Consider the following 11,602-nt stretch of genomic DNA (forward strand, 5'->3'; position numbering starts at 1 on the left):
CTTTCTTCCAAGCACACTTGGCAGTGAATGTTTCAAAACATTCCTGGTAGCAGAGCTGGTCAGAAGGATCTCTTCTTCCCTCCGTGTCTGTGGAGATGCTCAGTCATCCAGGTCGTAGTGGTCTCAGAGGTGCTTTTTCAGAAGGTAGCTGGGCTTTTTTTGCCTTGAGGAAGAAGAAGGTGCTTCTCATCAGTCCTTTACCCCCCACCACCACCCATCCCCCTCATAGACTCTGGGCGGTGTACAGGTACAGTAGTGGCCAAAATTGTGGAAACCTTGTGGGAAAAGTGTACAGTAGAAATGCCAACTTTGGTTAAGCGTCCACCCATTTTTCTTCTAATTTCTTTATAACTGTAATAATTCTATTTTACATCGCTTTCTGGGCGACCAGTCAACTCTTTGCACCGTGACTTTAATTTTATTACGTTTTACAAGCTCACTAAATGAAAGAACTCCAAAAAACCCCAACCGACTTGATAAGCGATCACACAACACACTGACAAATGTCCCCCTCTCAGCTTCAATACATGACATCGATAACCGGATCCTCCTGTGATCTGATTGGCTCATTGCCAAAACAAGATGACACCCGATTGGCTCTCTAAACACTCGTGCTCATTGGCTACCATCAGATGAAGGAAAGCTACCTGAGATCAACCTAAGCAAGTTGTGCTTCCTTTTTCCAGTTATTTGGCTATATAGTACAGATAATTGAACAAGCTTGGTTGCATTACATTCTTGATTAAATTATCTTTTCATGGATGTATAATTTTAGGGTACTACTCCAAAAACAAAAGTGGTGTTATTAGCCATCAAACCCCCAAAATACACTTGTCCCAAAAGGTTTCCACAATTTTGGCCACTACTGTAGACATTAAAAAAGATATACTTATGACCACACTTGTCCTTAAAATTTATATTGCTAAAGCAAGACAGTTATTAAGTGAATTTTGCCCCACTTTATGACCTTTCTTGCCATAGTTAAGTGAATCACTGCAGTTGTTACATTAATAACAGGGTTGTTAAGTGAATCCGGCTTCCCCATTGAGACTGCTTGTCAGAAAAGGGGGTCACATGATCCCGGGATACTGGAACCGTCCTAAATATGAGTCAGTTGTCGAGCATCCACATTTTGATCTTGTGACCCTGGGGATGCTGCAAGGGTCGTAAGTGTGGAAGACGGTCATAAGTCACTTTTTTCAGTGCTGTTGTAACTTTGAACGGGTCACTAAATGAGCTGTTGTCAGTCGAGGACTCTCTGTATATAAGCATTATAATAAAATAGTTAAAAACAAGAATAAAACGATTCAAATTCAGAATTAGAAGCGGCCCTGGAGGGGCTTCAGGGCTTTCCTCCCTCTGGGCTCTCTTGGTGACTGTCTCCCTTCTTCCTCCCCGTGCTGCAGGGTTGTTTCTCTCCAGCGAAGTGAAGACCATGTTGCCGGTTTCCGAAGTTCCCGACCTGAGTACCTGCTTGCTCCTCCCAGAAGACGTGGCCCTCCGCAACCTGCCCCCCTTGAAGGGCGCGCACAAGAGGTTTAACTTTGAGCAGGACCGGCCTGTCCTTACTGAAGTGGAGGAGGTGATGGAGATTCCTTTAAAACAAAAAAAAACCCTAAAAGTTGGATTTGGGTTGAGGACTACAATAACAATAGCACTTAGACCTACATCCCGCTTCACAGTGCTTTACAGCCCTCTCTAAGCGGGTTACACAAGCAGCATATTGCCCCCTCTTCCCCCCCCCCAACAATCTGGTTCCTTGGAAGGATGGAAGGCTGAGTGAACCAGTGAGAATGCGTGCTCGGAGTCTCTGAGCAGGGACAGAGTTTACCCCCCACCCACACACACACACCTTTGGTAGCAGAGTCAGAAGTATGCCCTAAGATTTAAAAAAACGGGGTGTCTTTAGATGATAGCCTTCGTGCATGGCCCCCTGAGCATGCACAGAGTGCTTTCCCCCTTGACTTTGAGGAGTTGTGGGTGAGCAACTGGCATTGGAGGATTAGACCAAGCATGCTTTTTCTGCAGAAGTTCCTGGATCTGGGATTGTTGTAGTGTTCAATACAGCCTCTAAATCTTGTTGCAAGCAATAGCAATGGCACTTAGAGTTATATACCGCTTCACAGTGCTTTACAGCCCTCTCTCAGCGGCTTACACAGCCTCTTGCCCCCAACAATCGAGGTCCTCATTTTACCCACCTTGGAAGGACGGAAGGCTGAGTCAACCTTGAGCCAGTCAGGATTGAACTCCTGGCAGTGGGCAGAGTTTAGCCTGCAATTCTGGTTTCTAAAGGAAGGAAGGAAAGGAAGGAAGGAAGGAAGGAAGGAAGGAGGCACTTAGACTTATATCCTGCTTCACAGTGCTTTACAGCCCTGTCTAAGCAGTTTACAGAGTCAGCCTTTTGCCCCCAACAATCTGGGTCCTCATTTTGCCCACCTGGGAAGGATGGAAGGCTGAGTCAACCTGTCAGCTGACAGTCGACATTCAGCAGAATTATCCTGCATTCTAACCACTGCGCCACCAGGGCTCTTATGGTCCTCCTTCCCTTCAAATGTGGCCAGGTACCCTCCGCCCCTACAATAATTGGAACTGGATGGAAGCTTTTTCACACTGCTCTAAGCAGGGATGCATCAACCGTCCCACTCCCGTCATCTAGCAAAGAAAGACCCCTGGCTGTTTGTTTTTGCCAAGACTATACTTTACGGAAGCTTAAGCGGTTACCGAAGTAGCAAAGCTGAGTCTGAGGTTTCCCCGCGCAAACAATGCAGAGTAAAATTCCCTCTTCCCACCAGCCATCCCCCAGTTATCTGTAAATGTCCAATTAAGTGCTTGCGTATTGTTTAGGACAGTGTTCCCCAACCTTTTGGGCACCGGGGACCGGTTCCTTGGAGAGAGGTTTTCCATGGACCAGAAGAGGTGTGGTTTCGTGTGCTGCCTGCATCCCACAGATGGGACTTTGCTTGTTTGCGCGGCCCATTTTCTGGCATGCCACAGACCGATGCCAGTCCACGGACCGGGGGATTGGGGATCCCTGGTTTAGGAAACAGGCTTTCGGTTCCCGGCTCTCCATACCAATAGCTGACTTTGGCTGGCTGAAGCTTCTCAAAAGACTCAGCTGGGCTTCCATCCTCCCCTTCTTCCTTCAGTGCAATCTTTCCCTCCCCCCCTCTCTCCCGTTACTAATGTCAGGCTGTCAGCTCATGAAGCTTGGGTAGGAGAGAGGCAGCCCTGACCGGATGTTTCTCAAATTAGACTCACTTTGCGAGGCAGATCTTGTTCGCCTTCTTTGAGAGCTCCTCTGCCAGCTAATTGCAGTGGGCAGTTTGAGCTTTGGCTGGGCTGAGCCGGTTACTCACTCCATCCATCCATCCATCCATCCATCCTCTTCCCAGCTCACAGGTCAGCAACCCACGGCTCCGGAACCGCATGTGGCTCTTTGAACCTTCTCCTGCGGCTCCCAGCCTCCTCCGCCATTTGCAGAGAGAGAGACAGAGACAGAGACAGAGAGAGGCACTTGTGCTTCCCTTCCCTCCCCTTCTCTCTCTCTCTTTCTTTCTCTCTCTCTCTCTCTCTCTGTGTGTGTGTGTGTGAAAAAGAGAGTGGCCTCACGCTGTTCTCGGACAAGCTGACAAGCTTATTGGGCGGGGCTCCTGCCTTTGCTGTGTCTTTGCAGGAAGCAGGAAGCAGCAGCAAGTTTTGCGGCTCCCAGTGTTTTCTTTTCGCTGGGAAACGGGTCCAAGTGGCTCTTTGAGTGTTTAAGGTTGCCAACCCCTGTCCCAGCTGCTTCAGTAGCCTTCTCCTTGGCTGACTTCCCCCTGGTGCTTCTCCTGCCCTAAAGATGCCCTCTCTCCTCTCCCCACAGTCTGTAGTTCGCATCTGTTGCATTCGAAGCTTCGGCCATTTCATCACCCGTTTGCAAGGCAGCATCCTGCAGTACAACTCCGAAGTGGGGATCTTCATCAGCATCGCGCAATCGGAGCAGGACGGTCTGCTGCAGCAGGCCCAGGCGCAGTTCCGCATGGTGAGCCCGGAGGGGAAACCAAGGCTGGGTGGGTGCTGAGGTGGGGCAGGCAAAGAACTAGCAGACCGGCGCTCCGTCTGCCATGTCACTGGTCACAGCCATTTTGGTGGTCGTCTTCTTTACTTCCTCTTTTACCGCTTCGGGTGTCGAGGGAGACGGTTGGCTCCTCGTACGATTCCTTCTCTGGAAAAATCAGTTGATTTGTAAAAGGAGGCATCTCTCGCCATTGGTGAAAAGCTTGGACACAGTGAGGTGTTTGGTGACATTGAGAGGGGTGATGGGAGAGTTTTGTATGTAAATTTTGTGTGGTCAGCATGATTGAAAAAAAAAAGACTTACGTTATCTGGTATCTGTCATAGAATTAAGCATTATGCAAATTCACTCTTCACAATTGGGTTTTTTGGAAGCTGTATCCTGAAGGTATTGATTGTCCTAGAGCAGTGGTGGCGAACCTATGGCACGGCTGCCAGAGGCAGCACTCAGAGCCCTCTCTGTGGGCACGGGCGCCGTCGTCCCAGTCCTAGGCCTTCAGCTGAGTTTTATAAAATCTTTTTGCTTTAGGCCTCTGCCACCCTGTGCAAAAAAAAATAAAAAGGTTCAATCAGTCAATTTCAACTTCTCGCGGGGAAAAAAAAGATCTTGCAAAGTTGGAATTGTTTGATTGAACTTTTTAGTCCCACCCAGTGTGCCGTTACCACTGCAGCCACGCCCAGCCAATGGGCCACACCCAGCCAGTGGGCCTCACCCATCCGGCACCCAACGATGCATAAGTGGGTTTTGGGTTGCAGTTTGGGCACTCGGTCTCTAAAAGGTTCGCCATCACTGTCCTAGAGGGAACCACTAGACTGCATCTGGGAAAGGGAGTTGTCGTAGTTCAAAAAGCAGGCTGACGTGTGCCCTGTCTCCCTCCCCTAGGCTGCCGAGGAAGCCCGCCGGAACAGGCTGATGCGTGACATGGCTCAGCTTCGGCTGCAGGTACAGGGGTGGGCCGAGTGGGGAGGAAGGAGGACCGGTTGGGGCTGCTATGGATCTGTCTGAATTGGAACCCTGCTCCAATCAGATCCATCCTCCCGGGCAAGGAAAGAATCTGCCTTGCCCAATCATTTATTTCATTCATTTGATTTGACTTATAAGGCTGTCCTTCTTGTGAAGCAAGCAAGTCTGCCTGGCAAATGCAATTAAATAACAATAGCACGTAGACTTATATACTACCCCACAGCACTCTCTGGGTGGTTTTACAGAGTCAGCATGTTGCCCCCAAACAATCTGGCTCCTCATTTTATCAACCTCCGAAGGCCGACTCTCAATCTTGAGCCGATCAGGATTGAACTCCTGGCTTTGGGCAGAGTTAGCCCGCAATACTGCATTCTAACCACCGCGCCACCATGGCTCATACATCAGTGTAATAAGCCCCAGGGGAAAAATTAAGACGCACGTAGCAAAACAAAGAACACACGCCTTGCACTAAATATTGCAATATTCCATAACTCCCATTCATTGCAACCTGCTTGTACTGCTTTGTTAATTCTGGGTGAGGAATTGTGGTCATCCCAACTGAGAAGATGGCGAGTTGTGACTTGCGTGGAGTAACTTTCCATCTTTGTCACTGTCTCTTCATACGCTGAGCTGCAAGCAGCCCCTGTAGAGGTGATGTTCCTCCTCGGAGCGTCTTCCCTCAAGGTTCTTACTTCCATTTCTCCCACCCTCCCCAAACAGCTGGAGGTGTCCCAGTTGGAAGGAAGTCTCCAGCAGCCCAAGGCTCAGTGCGTGATGTCCCCGTATCTGGTCCCAGACACCCAAGCCCTCTGCCAGCATCTCAGCCCCATCAGGCAGCTGGCCGCCAGCGGGAGATTCATTGTCATCATCCCACGGACAGGTAAGCCGAATGCTGGTAGAGCTGAAGCAGAAGGAATCCCTACCAGCCCATTCCTGGTAGATTTGCCCAAGGGGAGTTCTCTGTACCTCCCTGTCTGGGAGGGAAGAGAAAGGTGTCTGGGAATGCTGGGCCAGGACAGGCATGGCTTTAGGAAGGTGTGCGACACACACACACACCCCACACACACTATGGAGGTTGCAGGGGGGAGGTGGGCAGTGTGCTCTATGACCTACAGGTCACCTGTTGTTGTCAAAGGGGAAGTAACAAAAGAATGCTTGCCTCTTGTTTTCTGCTTTTAGTCATTGATGGCTTAGATTTCCTGAAGAAGGAGAATGCAGGAGCTCGTGACAGCATCCGATACTTAGAAGCAGAATTTAAAAAGGGAAACAGGTAGGTAGTCCTGTCCCTGTCCTGCTCTTTCCTCCACATATTCATCAGGAGAAGGGGGGGGGGAAGCATTCCAGATGTGAAATTACAGACCCACTTAAACATTTTGGATGAACTACATTCCTACAGAAGAAAACTCAAAAAAGAAATTTAAAACAAGCTAATTGCCTTCATAAATCGTGGGCGCTCCATCACTGGAGGTTTTTAAGAAGAGACTGGACAGCCACTTGTCTGAGATGGTATAGGTTCTCCTGCTTGAGCAGAGGCTGGACTAGAAGACCTCCAGGGTCCCTTCCAGCTTCTATTCTATTACATTACATTACATTAATTCTAATTATATTCCCATTCTATTCTATTACATTACATTAATTCTAATTATATTCCCATTCTTCTATTCTATTCCATTCCATTCCATTCCATTAATTCTAATTATATTCCCATTTTCTTTTTTATTCTATTTTATTCTATTCTATTACATTACATTAATTCTAATTATATTCCCATTCTTCTATTCTATTCCATTCCATTCCATTAATTCTAATTATATTCCCATTTTCTTTTTTATTCTATTCTATTCGTTTCCATATTTTTCATTGATTGGAAGATAGTTTTTGCTAAGGGATATTCCTTAACTATTGAGGTAGTCCTCAACTTACAACAGTTGATTTAATGACCATTTCAACGGCCTTGAAAAAAAGAGACCCGTGACCGTTTTTCACACAACCATTGCAGCTTCCCCCGTGGTCACGTGATCAAAATTCGGAAGTTTGGCAACTGACTCATATTTACGACGGTCGCAGTGTCCCCGGGGGGGGTCACGTGATCCCCTTTTGGTGACCTTCCGACAAGCAAAGCCAGCGGGGGGAAAACCAGATTTCACTTATCAGCCGTGTGACTAACTTAACAACTGCAGTGATTCACTTAACAACTGTGGCAAGAAAGGTCTTAAGGTGGGACAAAATGCACTTAACTGTCTCGCTTCGCAACAGAAATTTTGTGGTCAAGGACTACCTATGCAGGAGAGAAGGGCCATGGGAACGAGTTTTTGAAAAAAGACATTCCAAAAGCTGGAAGCAGCCGTTTAACTGTGATAATTTAAAAAAAAAATGTGTAGAAAAACCATCCTTTGGGCTGATGTTTCTCCGAAAGCTCTCCACCCTCAATTCTAAGGCCGGTTGCTGCATCTGTTGTAGCTAGTTTGTTCTTCCTTATATTTAACCTCAGTTAGCCCATTTTTTTTCCCCACTGTGCTCCTTGACCTTCGTTGCTAGAGCTTGCACTTCATTTGCATCTTCGGCTATCAGTATCATCACCACTTAGTAATTTTGTGATTCTCTCCTGTGATCTTCTCTCCAGGTACATTCGCTGTCAGAAAGAAGCCGGGAAAAGTTTTGAGAGGCATAAACTGAAGAGACAAGATTTAGATGCTTGGTGAGCATGAATGAAGGCTTGATCCCTTAGCTCAGTGGTCCCCAACCCCCGGGCTACAGCCCACCACCGGGCCGTGGCCTGTTTGGAACTGGGTTGCCTGAGCAACTGGCCAGCCAGCGCACCTGTGCACGTGCGCGGCTCAACTTGCGCGGGGCGGTTCCCCTCTTCCCCCCCTGCCCACCGGGCCGCCAAACCGTAAAGTTTTGAGGCCTTAGCTGGATCTTTCTTGACTCCATACCTCCCTGATCTTAGTGACTCGGCCTCCACTATTTGGAGCCTGATTTACATGAAAGCCAGCTCCTTGCAACTTCCTTTTTTTTTAAAAAAAGGAGAAAGCTGAGAGTCAAGAATTTCAGATGTGGACAGTTTTCTGCAGCTGGGTGGAGGGAATGTGGGGGCACCTTGATTTCAAACCGGAGAGCAAGCATTTTTGCAGTCTGGGGTCTCTCGGGAGTAACGACCTTCCGCTCTGAGAAGTGTGACGGAAGGAAGGAAGTTTGAAACCTCCAAGGAAAAATGAAGCGGCTGGCGTAGACACCCCAAATATTTGCTTGCTTTATTTAAGGGGGGGGGGAGAAGAGTTTGTCCCTGACGGTGGTTCTCACCTTCAGCAGCTTCAACTCCCTGAGACTTGTAGCTTCACAAGAATTCAGTAATGGAATTGGCAAAAAGACATGATGTCCCAAAGATGCTTATTCACGAGGCAACTGGACGTCCTTGTTTTTCTTTGAAGACCAAGAAGCTTCTTCAGCTCTGACTGGAGGGTGGGGAATGGAAAGATTTATACTCCTTGCAGACAGCTGGTCCTTTGCCTTCTTTTAGAGAGTCGTTGAGGCCACTTGGAGGTTTACCTTCCGCCGCGCACTTAAGACATGGCTATTTCAACTAGCAGGACTGGCCTAAGGGGTCATTTTTAGCGGGGTTTTAAAATAATTTTAAAATAACAACAGCCAATCTAATATTTCATTTTAATTATGTTTTTAATGATAGTATTTTGATATTTTTGTATTTGTTTTTATCAGGCTGTTAGCCGCCCTGAGTCCGTAAGGAGAAGGGCGGGGTAAAAATTCAATCAATCAATAAATAAATAAATAAATACCTGAGTGGTGCAAATGTGTGCAGAGCCTTCTTGACTGCAGGATGTTTTCTGCCCTGGGTCCCTTCCCTGTTGGAGAAAGGCGCGGGCTGTTGGGGATGAGTCTGTGTTGTCTTCTTGGATGAGAAGCAAAATGTCTTCAAAGAAATCGAAGCTGAAGAAGCTTCTGGATGAGAAGCCTATGCCTGTCTTCAACAGGGAAGGGACCCAGGGCAGGAAACATCCTGCAGCAAGAAGGCTCCACACCCATTTGCACCGCTCAGGTGACCCTGAAGACACAGAAAAACCTCCAAGTGGCCTCAATGACATCTCTAAAAGGAGGCAAATGACCAGCTGTCTGCAAGGAATATAAATCCTTCCACTCCGCCTGTACTCGGCATGCCTTTGCCAATAGATTTTCCACTCTCCAACCTGGTGTCTTTCCTCCTCCCTTCCTAGGAACCTCTACAAGATCCTGGACAGCTGTAAGCAGCTGACGGCCTCTCAGGGAGGCAGCGAAGACGACACGGCTGGCATGGTGACCGTCATCACCGGCTTCCAACTCCAGGACCCCAGCAAGCTTTCTGCTCCCATGCAGGTAGCTGTGAGTTGGAGACCACCAGCTCCGTCTCCCTTCTTTGTTTTTAAGCCCTAAGCCCAGGGGTCCCCAACTCCCGGGGCCGCGGACCGGTACCGGGCCGTGGCATGCCAGCAACCGGTCTGCGCAAACAAAGCCCCATCTGCGGGATGCAGGCAACACACAAAACCACACACGCTCCGGTCCACGGAAAAACCTCTCTCCGTGGAACCGGTCCCTGGGCCTAAGCGAAACATTTTTAAGTGGATTTTGCCCTATTTTACAACCTTCCTCGCTCCAGCTGTTAAGTGAATCACTGGAGTTGTCCAGTTAGCAACACGGTTGATAAGTGAATCTGGCTTCCCCCATTGGCTTTGCTGGTCGGAAGCTCGACCCCCTGACCCTGGGACATTGATCCCCTGGCTGTGGGGCTCCTGCAATGGTTGCTGGTGTGAAAAAGGTCGTAAGGTCCCTTTTTGCACTGCCGTTGTAACTTTGAACGGTCATTAAATGAACTCTTGTAAGTCAAGGACTACCTGTCCTTGCTTTAATTTAAAAACAGGGGAAGAAGAGTTGGTCCATTATTTACAGTGTTTCTCAACAGCAGCTTTAAGACAGGTGGACTTCGACTCCCAGAATTCCCCAGCCAGCAGAGCAGAATTCTGGGAGTTGAAGTCCACCCATCTTCAGGTTGCCGAGATCGAGAAACGCTGGATCCATTGGGATGCATTAAAAAGTAAGAAATAGGAAGGACGTATGTGCTGTCGATTCAATTAAGAAGAGACTGGACAGTCCCTTGTCTGAAATGGTATAGGGTCTCCTGCTTGAGCAGGAGGCTGGACTAGAAGACCTCCGAGGTCCCTTCCAGCTCTATTGTATTCTAATTGTAGAGGTCGTAACAGCTTACAGGTAACAGGAACCATTGTACAGTTTCCTACATTGTCCAGAAATATCCCCCACCTTCCAACATTTTTAAAAAACAAAAACCACAGAAATTCTGCAAGATCCTAGCGACTTTGGGCCAGTCCTTCTTTCTCAGCCCAAGACACCTCACAGGGCTGTTGTGGCTGTGGGGGGAAAAAAATAGGAGGAAGGAATATTGGATTCATTGGCTACCTTGAGTTACTTTTAAAGTAATAAAAGTGGGATTTTTTAAAAAAGGTAAAATATTCCTACTGGTTGTGAATTGTTTCAAGAGTGACAGTGCTGCCTCAGGGTCTTCCGCTTCCGAAGAATGCCTCGCTGGAAGACACAAGATGAGCTATTTTATTTTATTTTATTTAAGAAAATTGATATCGCCACCCAGCTCACTCACAGAGACTCCAGGCAGCTCCAGGGATAAAACCCCCATACAAAAAGCAACAACGCCCTTCTGATTAGGAAGACAAGCAATAGCAATAGCAGTGGATTCCTGCCTGGGGCAGGGGGCTGGACTAGATGACCTCCAGGGCCTTGAGGGCGGCAGAGCTGCAGGCTGAGACCTCTGCCTGCTCGCTGGAATCCTTTCTCTCCTCTCCTCTCCTCAGTCCGCCATCCAGGCAGCGGCCAGCGCCAGCATTGAGATCCAGAACGTGCTGGAGTTCTACAAGCACTGGAAGGAGATGGGCTGAGCCCCCCCCGCAGGACCACCGGGTTGGTTGAAGCTCCGTCTGCCCGTCTCTGGACGCACCGCTTCGGAACGAAAGATGTCAAACCGCAGGCGATAACTTGGACACGACGCCACCGCCGCTGCCTCCGCGGCGGCAACCCACCCAAACGAGCAAACCGGGGGTGTGCGCCAAACACACGCGCGTGGGTGCGTGCGCGCGCACACCCACCCACGCCACTGCCCCTCCATCACCTCCCCTCCCGCAGAGGAGGTGGCGCGCGTGGGGACGTCGCAGCCCCTCTGGGGGGGGAAGAGGCGCACCTTGGCTGCGCCCAGGAGAGGCCGCGGCGGGTGGGAGGGGGCTCCGTTCTCAACGCTCGCTCGGTTTCTCCTGGTCAGGAAAGGCGCGGGCGGCTCGGCTCGGCTCCCGCGCTTCACAATGAAACAAAACGGAAATTCACTTGATTTTGGTTTGGCCACCGTCTGTCTCCTCACTGCAGGAAGGGACCTCCCGAAGGGGCCTTGCCCGATCCTGGCGGGAAGTTGATCAGGATCGCCAGAGGGAGGCGCTCTTGGAAACCGGTGGTGGGGAAAGGGGCACGTTCTCTCTCCTTCGTTTCTAATTTAATGTTCCCCTTTTCCCCCCC

At 49.1% G+C, this 11,602-nt stretch overlaps 1 protein-coding gene across 3 annotated transcripts in view; it reads left to right on the plus strand.

The window, feature by feature from the left end:
* SMG5 (SMG5 nonsense mediated mRNA decay factor) overlaps nt 1-10,977 on the plus strand; it is a 36,059-nt gene extending 25,082 nt beyond the window's left edge. For 2 of the 3 annotated variants that reach the window (XM_029286042.1, XM_029286043.1), the window contains 9 exons: nt 1,018-1,035; nt 1,407-1,582; nt 3,863-4,021; nt 4,937-4,996; nt 5,738-5,897; nt 6,197-6,287; nt 7,641-7,715; nt 9,250-9,388; nt 10,894-10,977. In XM_029286042.1, coding sequence (XP_029141875.1) covers nt 1,018-1,035; nt 1,407-1,582; nt 3,863-4,021; nt 4,937-4,996; nt 5,738-5,897; nt 6,197-6,287; nt 7,641-7,715; nt 9,250-9,388; nt 10,894-10,977 — 962 coding nt within the window. The remainder of the gene's footprint in view (nt 1-1,017; nt 1,036-1,406; nt 1,583-3,862; nt 4,022-4,936; nt 4,997-5,737; nt 5,898-6,196; nt 6,288-7,640; nt 7,716-9,249; nt 9,389-10,893) is intronic. The other variant, XM_029286044.1, reaches the window with a different exon arrangement.
* Nucleotides 10,978-11,602: the final 625 nt, after the last annotated feature.

The sequence above is a fragment of the Protobothrops mucrosquamatus genome, unplaced genomic scaffold, assembly GCF_001527695.2.
Source record: "Protobothrops mucrosquamatus isolate PMUCROS unplaced genomic scaffold, P.Mucros_1.0 scaffold2786, whole genome shotgun sequence".
In the NCBI taxonomy this organism is placed as follows: Eukaryota; Metazoa; Chordata; class Lepidosauria; order Squamata; family Viperidae; genus Protobothrops; species Protobothrops mucrosquamatus.